Here is a 12,743-nt window from a genome sequence, read left to right on the forward strand (position 1 = left end):
GATAGAGTCTCGCCTACGGGCCGCACAACCCTGTTATAAGGGGTCAAATCATGACGTACAGAGTTCCAGGGATACAGAATAGTTATATGTATGAAAACAGTTTTACAGCATATGATGAGAATAGTATGATATATATTTTTTCAGTATGAAAAGTAGAAAACATATGATATAGTATATTTTAATTGAGAAAGAAAGATATATTTGAAAGATCGGTTTTACAGATTATTTATTGCATTACAGTTCAATTGCTATTTTTAAGTATTCTTAACTTAGTTGCCACACACTAGCAATAGCATATTTCCACTTACTGAGCGTCGACTCACCCCATTATTTTACCATTTTCAGGTGAGCTAGTTAGGCGAGCAGATCAAGCTCGCGGATAGAAAGTAGTTAGATCACCCTGGTTATAGGGTGAGTTTTTGTTAGAGCTGTATATTTTTGAGTAGATGACACTGGAGGGATATTTTTGTATGGTCTATATATTCTAGATTCTGGTATTATACAGTTTATGTATAAATGGTTTTATGATTTATGTTTCCGCTGTGTAGGAATGTTTATTATATATATATTTTTTTAAAAAAATGATAAGAATTTTGAGGTCGTTACACATAGGATATAACTTGAAGCTCAATGAATGTATGTGATGATTTCAATAATAATCAAATATATGATCTTTGTATATAAAAATATGTATGATGATTTTTCTCAAAGATCTACACCCAATGCAATATATCTCCAAAAATTGATTTTTCAAATAATATGTGTTGGAGATCTAGGGTTTTCTCAAATAACTTTTGGCATGAATAACCGAATATTAAATTTTGCATAAAAATAATATCAAGAATGCTTCAAAGATTTAAAGTCCTAGAATGAACTTTTCCCACAATATTTTTCAAACAAAAATATGAAACTTAAGGTTCTTGCTCTCTTAATAAACTATTAAAATATGAGAGAATAAAAACTTTTACAATGAAGATTAAGTGCCCAAATATAAAACCTTGTACACCAAACCTTAATATTAAACGTGCTAGCAAGATATGTGTGTGAGAGCCCTTTGTGAGGCTGAGAGAATGCCTAAAAGATGTTTGAACGTGATAGAGTGTTGGCAAGGTAGCAAAAGTTGTTCTCTTCTTGTCTTGTTATGTTCTCCTAGGGTTTTAGGAGTGTTTAAACATGTATTATAGGCATTGGATCAATTCCTGGCCATTAAATCATTTAAAATAAATTATTTACGTCCATGTCCGTGCTGAACCACCGTTTTGTGCCAAGAACTCGTCGACAAGTGCACATGTTCATTGACGCATGTTCAACACTCGTTCATCGACGAGAACATGAGTTTGTCGATAGGATGACTATCTAAAATTTTTGAGCTCTCGGTATTTTCTTGTAAGCATGTGCACTAACTCATTGCCGAGTGGCCTTATGATTTCGTTGATGAGGTCATGGGGTTCGTCGATGAGGCTTCTATTTTCTAGAATTACTTTACCTCTAAAATTTCTATCCAACCTAGAACTAATGTAAATAATTTTTTTATGAAATGCATGAGTCCTATGATTAGTCTAGGGTATATTTGAGCTTCCAACTATATCTTATGAAATATGTAATTACAAGTGAGAGTAAACACATATTACAATTGAAAATATGAGGTATCTTCATGCTTTTGCTCTTTTAATTTCATGGAATATGTTAGGTCGTATGCGCTTCAAGTTCCTCATGGCTTCCATAGCATTGGTATCATCTTTGCGTGCTAAGTAATGATCTTGCTAAAAGGCTTAATGCACAGATGAGATAATTGTGTTTTGTCATTATCAAAACGAGATCGAATTCAAAAAGTCAACACATTCCAAGAAGTCATAGGGAATGGACCACATATATCAATATGTATTAGTTCTAAGACACCTGAGGCTCTATTGGCACCTAAATTTCTTTTGTTTGTCAGTTTCCCCTTAATATATTCCACACAAAAAATAAAGTATGTTAAGTTAAGGGGTCATAGGATTTCGTCTGACACAAGTCTTTCCATTCTCTATTTAGACATATGTCCTAACCGCTTGTGCCATAAGATGGCAAAATCCTCCTCAGTTAATTTGCATTTAATACCTCATGAACTAATATGCAAGGACTCGTTATTAGAAGCAGTAGTATCCAACATATATAAATTGTCAACCAAAGATCATGTTGCAACCATATTTGAATATTGAAAAAGACAAAATTTATTATTTCTGAAAGAACAAGAATAATCAAATTTGTCCAATACAGAAACTGAAATCAAATTCCGTCTAAAAGATGGTACCACATATGTCTCTTCCAATTCCAAAATACAACCGGATTTAAATAAAAATCTAAATGTCCTAATTGCCTCACCCTCAACTTTATTGTCGTTGCCTATGTAGATTAATCTTTAGCATCAACCGGCTTTCAGCTTCTTAGGCGGCCCTACATTGACACACTTATGTGAGTAGTAGCAGTTAGCTTTGATGTATTCCTAAGGGGGGGGGGGGTGAATTGGAGATTTAAAAATTTCATTCCTAGGTTAACCAGTCTAATAATAGTAATACGCAACCTAGGGTCTATCTATGCATATATGAAATTGTAGATACATATATATTAAACAATTTTCAATACATGCACCACTATTTCAGTATATCTCAACCAGATACAATGTTGTGTCAATCAGATATGTTGTATATTCAGCAAGAAAATTAAATCAAGCACAAAGCAAAATATAATGTAAGAAATGTAAAAGTGACACCGAATATGATATCGGGGTTCGTCCAATCCTGCCTACGTCCCCGCCTTGGCACACCCGTACAAGGATTACATTATAAGCTCACTTAACGGGTGGAGCGGTGCTTAATACAATCAGGTCAATTAGCACAAGGCTGACCTCAACTTTTACAAATTCTCCTTGCGGGGCGGAAAAGGCCATAACAATCCTTATGGGCTGGATTATCGCCCCCTCAGGCCACACTTGGAATACAACCGAATTACAATACAAACTATGTACAATATAATGCTTCTCCGATAAGCAGATATGTACCAATACAAATCAATCAAATGCACATCAACTATATAGGTAAATGTAAGCTTAGTGATGTGTATTTTTGTGCAAGCCAAACTCAAAAAGATGTGATCGCAAGAATGCTCAATAGTGTTCCAATCAAGCTATTTTTTTTAAACAAGTTATATCAAATCTCAATAATGAATCATAGTTTCAAAGATGCTGCAACAATCTTCAAATCAACTCAAAAATATTTTCTTTAATGAAATATGCTCAAGAGTTGTTTGAAAGAATAATATAGCTTGTAAAAATGTTTGCTCAACAAAATATAGTTATAGGAATCTTGCAATGACAATGTGAAAATCCTTAAACTTATAAGTTTATCCCAACACAAGATTTATTATATTCAAATCTATGGGATAAGCTTACCTAAACTCTCTTAAAATCAATATCAATAATCAACCAAAGCAATGAGAGTATTAGCAATTTCTAATAAGCACTAGCACAATCAAAAGAACTCTCACAATGCTAAAATGTATCAAAGGAATGAAGAAATGAGAGTACTTGGGCAAAATAGGATTTTCAAAATAGAGAGGATTTTTGCTAATGATTTTTACTAATCTCCTACTAATCCTCACAAATGAACTCATATTTATAGACCAAGGCCAAATTATGACCGTTTAGGACATATAGGGAATTATTAGAATTGTTTTAAAACAATTTAGCAAAATTAACCCCATTTAAAGACTTTTAATCTCGATAAAAAAAATTTCAACCCGAGAGCACCAGTCAACCAAACTTGAGGTTCAGTTGACCAAGTGACAAAATTCGGTCGACCAGGAGAAATTTGAACTGAGAGTTCGATCGACTAGAGTAAGGGTTCCAAGGGTGATTTTTCCATTTCCGCGCGGTTCGGTCAACCAGATGATTTTGAACTATGAAGTTCAGGACCGCGAGGTTGGATTCTCCCACGTGGGGGTTCTATCAACCAAAGCGTTGCCCATATAAATCTGGTCGGTCGACCGAGGAGTCAAACGTTGACCCATATGGGAGTTCGGTTGACCAAACTTTATGAACTTGGCAAGGTATGGTCGATCATGCTATGGTCAATATGTTGACCTGACTGGTTCAGTTGACCGAATGTTCTTATACATCTTGGTTCGGTCGAACAAACATGTCTTTTTAATGCATTTCAGTTCTAATCCCCTTATACAATAACCCTATTCATATAATGATTAATGTTAAGACTATAGGGCATATTTTTATGAAGTATGGGAGTTCTAAGGTCAGTCTAGGTCTTTTGAGGACACTCAAAAAATCCAACGTCGATCGATGCCCTAACGTCCTTTGACTCCCTATGGTCAAACTACGGTCTTATGGAGCTTACAATTACCTACATGCATGACATGCATAGATTATTACAAACTGATATAGATTATTACAATCCAAATTTAAAACATAAATGCATTTACAATAAGAATCTTCTTCTTTCTTTTGCTCTTCGGATTCTCCATGGAGTATGCCAGCAGTATGATCTTTAAGTCTTTCAGGCTTCCAACAATCATTTCTCATGTGTGTGTAGTGAATTAACGACCTGTCCAAGTACTAGGTTCACACATTAGTAATATGCAGTTTGTCATTATCAAAACCAAGGATCGGACTCCAAAAGTCAACAGTAGCACTTGAATCTACCCACTAAGTATGTAAAGGTACTATAGCCAAATTAACTTCAGAACAAACTAAAGTTAGAAGTGTACTCTTATTTTCTCTCCAAGTGGTGTAATCGGGACAGTTCCTCTTGAAGTCTCCTCCCTTCCTGCAGAAGCAGCAACCGAATTCTTGGTCTGGTTTCTTTTGCAATTTTCCTTTGAATGTCCCAACTGCAGCATCCTTATCCTTCTTCCTTTTGTTAGAGGAAGTTGCTAAGTGAGCACTTTTTGTCTTCTCTTTATTAATCCTTTCCTCTTCTTACATACAATGAGCAATGAGCTCATTCAAAGTCCACTTATCCTTTTGAGTGTTATAACTCACAATGAACTGACTATATTGTGTAGGAAGGGAAATGAAAACTAAGTGCACAAGCAAGTCATCAAACAACTCTAACTTAAGTACCGTTAGCTTTGAAGCGATGTTAGACATTTCCATAATGTATTCCCTGATATTACCTTTTTCCCTTATACCTTATTGAAACAAGACTAGCCAAAAGGTTGCTTGTTTCAACATTTTCATTTTTTGCAAGTCTCACGTTTGAGACTTGGGTGCGGTCTCTCCAAAAATAGGGGTAAGGCTTGCCAACATCCACCTCTCCCAGACCCCACTCAAAGTGAGAGCCTTGTGCTCTGGGTACGGTTTTTGTAGTTCCTCAAGGAATACCTTAGCATCATCCTTATCAGACATTGCGCCCTTGAATGCTTTTGGAACGGAGCATTTTGTGATCATTGGGCTCATGCAATTAGAACACTCCCACCTCTCTAAGTCTCTTTTCATATCAAAGGTACTTGTATCCGTAAGGGCGATAAGTCGTTCTGTCCATATCACAAGATCCAGATCCAAACAGTCTAGAACAATCATGACGTTCTCCTTCCAATTTTTAAAGTTGGAGTCGTTAAGCACCGGAATGGAATTTATGTTGGCAGAAAATCGTAGGAGCTGATGTAGTAACTGAATGTAAAACCAAAAACCAAACAACATGCTTAGTCATAATATATAAGTCATATTATATTCCTAAATCAGTTTCATTTATACGTGACATGTATATTAACAAATAAAAGTGGGCCCCATCTGAAGATACCTGGTACAACATTAATATTCTATCTTTGGACAAAAATATTAACTTGTTAGTGGTATCCTTCATGCAGTGATCAAATACTTACAGTATGTCCTGTCAAACAACAAGTCTTTCTTTGGACCGACTTATTATTCACATGGATAACCTAACAATTGTAACGTATTTATCACCACAACTATGCAAGTTGTTTGGCCTAACAATAACCCTCCTTTGGGCCGATCATTACTCGCACAAGCAACACACATACGTCCCTAATGTTTCAATATAAATGCATCTACATAATAGAAGTTACTTTGACAACTTATTACTTCAATATACTTATACTGAAACATTAGACATACACAAATTATCTTAAAATTTGTTTTCCTTCACAAGCGTTGAAGCCTGAAGTCCCTCTTTTATTTTATATATATATTTTCAAGCACTGAAGGTGAAACGCCACCTTTTTTATTTTTATTATTTTTTTTACCTCCTTTTGATGAGGAAAAGGCAAAAAAAAAAAAATGGAAACAATGCCTAGCCAAAAACACGCGCAGAGAGGCACATGCACATATATAGTCACCGTGTACTTGTACAATAATGACTCCTCTGGTTTCAGCATTAATTGCATCAATATCATGTATTTGAACAACCGTTATACGAATTTTTTTTCCATTTTATTATTATTTTATAATAATATATTAAGTAATATTCTGTTTGGAAAAATTTTTCCCAATTTGACGCTTACGTAATCTCGTTGCTTGGTCCAGCGAGATTTAAACAAATCTCGTTAGACCATCTAGTGAGTTTTAAATAACGAGAGGGTTTCTTGACTGACAGTCTGACACGTAGCACCTAAATCTTGCTGGATGTTGCAATGAGATTTAAGCAAATCTCGTTAGGTCATCCAACGAGATTTGCATGAACGTGTTTTTCCTCTCCCCCTAGCCACTGTTCGTTTCTGTCGTGAGGGGTCGCCGCTGCCATGAGCCTTAGCCACCGTAAGCCTTCTTCCACCATCCTAGTCGAATCCCCATCGCCACTATAGCAAATCCATCTCTCCGTTATTTCTCAGTTCACTCCCCAAGAAGACAGAGCAACCCCCAACTTAATTCTCAGGAAGAAAAACAAAATGCCTTCTTCTTCTTCCTCCCTTGTCATCGTCTCCAAATTCACCGTCTCCCCATACCACAATTCCAAAATTAAGACTCTCAAGTCACTCACCTGTGTTCAGGTTACGGAGCTCGCTGACGGGCTCTTCGTCGACTGCACCATCAACCACTCAGTAACATAATTGATTTTAAATATGTGAGTTCACAATAGGAAATTAAAATTTTCTAACAAGTGGTTATTGTTTTATGGTTAAGATTCTTTAAAGAAATTCTTCTTAGTTCAATATACATATTTCAACTTGTTGGAAACTTAAATCCCTTCTATGTGCTATCCAAAATTTGAGTTTCACCAAGACAATGTTTAAGAGCACGAGTTTCAAAGCCCCCATGGGCATGGAGCAGTGGAAATACGTCAGTACGTAAGAAAGAGTATTGAGGGTTCAATCCCAGGTAGATATACTCACGGAACCAGCGGTACCTGTGGATGGTGAGAATTTACTCTGTAAGCTAGTAAGAATCGTGGATGGTGAGAATTCGCTCTGTGAGCCAGCGGGGACCATGGATGGTGATAGTTCTCTATGAGCCAGCGGTGACCGTGAATAGTAATGGAGATGTGTCCTAGGGGTTAGGTTGATCGAACGTCCAACTGATGCAAGAAAGTCATGTCCACATTTCGGGCTTTACCTAATCAGCGAGACCTAAGGGGAGGATGCTAATCTATAAATTTGGTATCGCATTAGGAGGTCCGAAAGGCTTGTTGATGACTGGAATTCCTATGTAATAAAAAAACAAAAAAAAAACGAGTTTCAATGGCCCAACCCAATAAAAAATAAACAAGGACAAAAGACTTTTATTTCTGCACCCAATCATTTCACGCCAAGTCATAGCAACACCGCTCCATACAGATAATCACCTCACCTATACAACCACGCAACGCAACCCCCCCTCTGCCCCCTCACTCCATAACCCCCAATCCTCACTCTCACTCCCTACCCAAAACTAGGGTTTCTTATTCTCCCGTCCATTCCAAATTCCCCTTTATATACCAGGCGTGATCGACTGTATCACCTCTGGTCAAATACCATAATCGATTTATCGCCGGAGATTAAGGATATACACGATCGGATCAGGGGCAGCGCATCGTCGTCGATAGCACTTCGAGTATGACGGGCAAGGCGAAGCCGAAGAAGCACACGGCGAAGGAGATCGCGTCGAAGGTGGACGCGGCGACCACCAACCGCGGCGGCGGGAAGGCGGGGCATGCTGACCGGACGGGGCAGGACAAGGGCGGGCACGCGAAGTTCGAGTGCCCACACTGCAAGGTCACTGCGCCCGACGTGAAGTCGATGCAGATCCACCACGATGCGCGCCACCCGAAAATACCTTTTGATGAGTCGAAAGTCACGAATCTTCACGCTGTCCATACGGCGGAGACCTCCAAGGCCCGTCCCGGCGTCCGCGGAAGCTTCAAGAAGTGAATGAATCGAACATTGAGTAGGAAGGTCTCTGCTTCTGAGTATTCTACTTTGTTCATCTTTGGCTTGTGTTGTATGTGGATGTGAAGTTTACAAAGCGTCGTTGATATGCGTAATAGTAGAATTCCCTTATTATTATTATTATTATTATCGTTATTGCTATTATTATTATTATTATTATTATCGTTATTGCTATTATTATTATTATGTGATAGGTCTAAAGCTGCTATTTTGTTTTCGTGTTTGCTATGGTTTTCCTTTTTTTTTTTTTTTTTTTTCGGTTATACGCCTTCTTTATGGTTATGATTTTCTTCTTTCTTCTTTTTCTGCGTGCCCTTTCTCCGCTTCTATGCGGAGTGCATTTCGAGAACTCTATTCAAAGAAAATAAACCAAGAATTTTTTATTCAAGGAGAACCATAGCAAGAATTTTCTCCTGTTTTGCTTGAATTTATTTAGTGTGAAAACTGAAAAGATTAATGAAAAATCTTGACACTTTGCTATGAAAAATCTGTGATGATTTTCTAGTGATGAATAGAACAACTTCAGATATTTTGGTTCTTTTTGTTTTTGTTTTGCTTTTTTATTTTTGCTTTTTTTTTTTTTTCATTTTTGCCCGTCTTCCTACTTTGCCCTTGTTTTGGTAGATTTCTAGTGGTTCAACAAGAATTTTCAAAAATTATAGTATTCTAAAATTGGTCCATTGTCTGTCTGGTTTGCGTGGGATAGGGTGTTGTGAGTTTATATTGTGGCTCTTGATGATGTTGTAGACCAGTTTTGATGAGTAGGGATTCTATTATTATCCCATAATCTAAAGCAAACACCACCTTATGTTTGTCTATGGAAGAGAAAAATAGACTAAGCAAGCCCGTCTGTTCTACATCCAGTCAAAACATTCCTAAGAAAACAAATGGCACCTACTTGGACAGATGATTTGCACAGCTGACAGTAGTAAACTGTATATCCTGTATATGATATTAGTCTCTAATTTCTACCTGTATAATTTTATAGGGACTCATTCTCTTAATACAGTTTTTGTGCTCTTTTTATTGCACGTGTAGTACATAGTAGTGAAACGAAAACAAGGGGAATGAGATCAAATTTATCACTTGATTTGGTCATACTCTCCATTCAATTTTTCATCCCATTCCTTTCTGATCCCGTTCTATTCCGCCAACCAAACATGTTGCTAGTGTTAACTTTCCTATTGTATTTGTGGTGTTTTAAGGACATTATGTTTGATGGTTGCAGTCCTGACTTCTGAGTCTACTATGAATTTTCTAAGAGGATTATTGATGATATATTAGGGCATGCCATAGGACATGAAAATAGGGATTCAGCTCTGTGATTTGTGAATTTGGTTGACCTCATACCTTACTTCAATAATCACTGGTCTATCTTTATTTCCTTGAAGAGAGTGCTAATATGGAAGTTGTATTAGCCTAATCCTGTTGTGCAATGAATGTCTTTAACCTGCTACTACAATACAAATGCTGTTTGTTGGGCTAGAGAAATGAGATGCTGCGACATTTTGGCATGTGTTTATTGAATACAAAGTTTGAGCATGCTCCATGATCGCCAACTATCTTGTTTAGCTGACTTTACTCAATGGGGATTGAATCAATAATTAGCATGGAAAGAATTAGGCCGTAATTTGATGAATTGATTTGATGCATTATTTATGTTCGATTTTGATGGTTGCTGTTGTATTGCTTGAATGGTTCTTTTCTTACATTGTACGGATGTGTTTGTCTTCTATTATTAGGTACTATTTTGTTCATATTTGTGTCCAATGGGGTAGAACTGGTTGGTGATTTCTTATCAGCACTAAGGGTTACAAACTAGCACTTGGTATTTATAGTGTGGAATCCAACAAATTTAGGTGCAGAAACCATTTTTGAAGGTTTTATTTTATTTTTGGCCACTGTTAATTCATTCTCCACTTGAATTTGTCATGTGTGATTGCCTTGATGCCTTTGTTTTTTTTAATCAAGATTGTATGCAGGAATGTCATTTTGATGCATTTTATAAATAATTAGGGATATTATTAAGTGACTCCCCAATGAACTTAACTAAAGTTTGGGTATCAAACACTAGTGTGACACTATTGTTCAATATACAATGTGTTAGGGTAGTGCTAGTATGACACTATTAACCTTGTATCTTTACTGATTAATAATGAGTCATGCCTTATCCCTGTGTTGGGGAGTAGATTTTGCGAATTAGATTTGAATTTTTGTGGATTTGAAGAAAATGTTGTATAATATTATGTTGAGTTTACTTTAAATCACACATTCAACTCCAAATCTTGAATTTCATCCTTCTGAATACTAATCTAGAGCTGACCAACTATATATGACATCAATCAAGGAACTATTGTAGATGACATGAACAGTGTTGGGGATGGAGTTGTGAATGTATGCCTCAATTGCTGCAAAGCTAGCTGGTGAGGAAATTTGCGGCCAACAGGTGGTTATAATTTTACGTAGTTTTGTGTAGGTGGAGTTCAAAGCCTTGGCTTGCCGCACGGTGATGAATTCATTTGTTGATTAGATATATTTATTGAGGCTTGAGAAGGTTTCAATTAGATTGACAAAGTTGTTCTTTAGTGTGGCCAGCATTGATCGTGCTAGCTCCTTTTGGTGGAAAAGCAGCTCCTCTAGGTGTTTTGCATATTGATATGTGAATCAATGTGTATTGTTTGGGGTTCAAATCTTGTAAGCTTATCTGAGCATATTGATTAATTTTAGAATTATACACTCATCACTTGATGACACGTGGATAGAATGGGCAATTCGACAATATATCAAAATTTAGGAAGCCAGGCAATTAATATCCTATCCAAAATTCAAGAGGTATCTTGCTAATAGCCCTAAAATTAGTTCTAAATGAATTTGCAAGTTTGGAAAACTATCACTTTGTCCATAGAAGTCTCATAGGATGGGGGAAACAAATTTAATTGAACTCTCATTTATCCTATTTTCATATTTATATGATAATTTGCACTATTCATACTTGTGTGGTGGTATGGTATGGTAAATGTTATATCCAAAAAGAAATGTGTTTCTTATAAAATGAAATTTATATGATAATTTGCACTATTCATACTTGCTTCCACTAGGCTTGATGTGGAGTGAATAAAAGTTAAAAATAAATTTACTTATAAAAAATTGTGTTTCATTTATGACAAAAGAAAGTAGTGTTTGGGAGTAAGGATTTTAGATCCTGGATTTAGATTTGGATGGATTTGAATAAATTTCAATACAATTTTATACTATTTTTTTTATTTAAATTCAATACAACTTCAAATTCATTGCATTTGAAAGCATACAATAGTGTATTTTAGTTGAATAATAAGTTACCATGTTCATATTTACATAATGACTTGCACTATTAATACTTGTATGGGAGTAAGAATTTTAGATGCTAGATTTAGATTTGGGTGGATTTGGACAAATTTAAATATAATTTTATTCAAATTTAATAAAATTTCAAATTTAAGGCATTTGTAAAAAACACTAAGTGTATTTTGGTTGAATAATAAATTGCCATATTCATATTTACACGATGATTTGCACTATTAATACTTGTGTGTATGTGTGTGTGTGTGTGGGGATGCTTGTGTGTGCATATGAGAGTTCATCGCTCGGCTTATTGGCTTTGATCAATTATCTTAATTATTTATAATGTGTTTCATAGTGGTGAGGTCATAAAATTTGTGGTCAATTTGATGGATGTTAACCAATAACACTAGGATTCTCAATAGAGTTATGCCTAAAGATTTGACATGGAAGCCTTGAAAGTTTAACTTTGAACCAAAATGTAAAGATGGTTGCCCTTCATGATTAGAAACAAATATTTGAAGTTCTAACTTCTACCCTTCAGCATCTCAACCTTTTGATTGTTGATCTAGTTTTTAAGGCTAGCAAATAAATCCAAGTTTTGGAGAGGTAGAATGCACAAAACATAAAAGTTGGACAAATTTCTTTTGGTGAAATCCATGCCTCATTTGTTCGACTAGAGTATTTTTTTTTTTTTCACATAGATCTTAAGGCATCAAGCTTAGAAAAATGGAGAACAATAGAAAAATGGAGAGCAATCTTGTAATAAACCTTGAAGCTTCTTTGTGCTCTTCTTCTACACTCATAAAAGCTATGGACATAAGTCACCAAAGGCAAATACCTCAAAGATTACTCCAAACTTTTTTACTCTCTATTGGCTCTCACACCTTGCAAGTCTGAACAAATGAAGAGAAATTATCAAACAAGACACTAGTAGAAGTTCAAATGTTTATTTCACACTCCCTCTTGGATTGACAAGCATAATAGTGGATAAACTAATAGAAGCTAAAGCCCATCACTTTCTAGCCCTTGCACTTTGAACATTTGCA

At 35.9% G+C, this 12,743-nt stretch overlaps 1 protein-coding gene across 1 annotated transcript; it reads left to right on the forward strand.

Annotated features, from left to right (window-relative positions):
• Window positions 1-7,766: 7,766 nt before the first annotated feature.
• On the forward strand, window positions 7,767-8,499 carry LOC131154507 (protein METHYLENE BLUE SENSITIVITY 1-like). The gene has a single exon (XM_058107317.1). The coding sequence runs from the start codon at window positions 8,044-8,046 to the stop codon at window positions 8,356-8,358; it is 315 nt and encodes a 104-aa protein (XP_057963300.1). The 5' UTR covers window positions 7,767-8,043; the 3' UTR covers window positions 8,359-8,499.
• The last annotated feature ends 4,244 nt before the right edge of the window (window positions 8,500-12,743 follow it).

This window comes from Malania oleifera, chromosome 4 (genome assembly GCF_029873635.1).
Source record: "Malania oleifera isolate guangnan ecotype guangnan chromosome 4, ASM2987363v1, whole genome shotgun sequence".
NCBI classification, from domain to species: Eukaryota; Viridiplantae; Streptophyta; class Magnoliopsida; order Santalales; family Ximeniaceae; genus Malania; species Malania oleifera.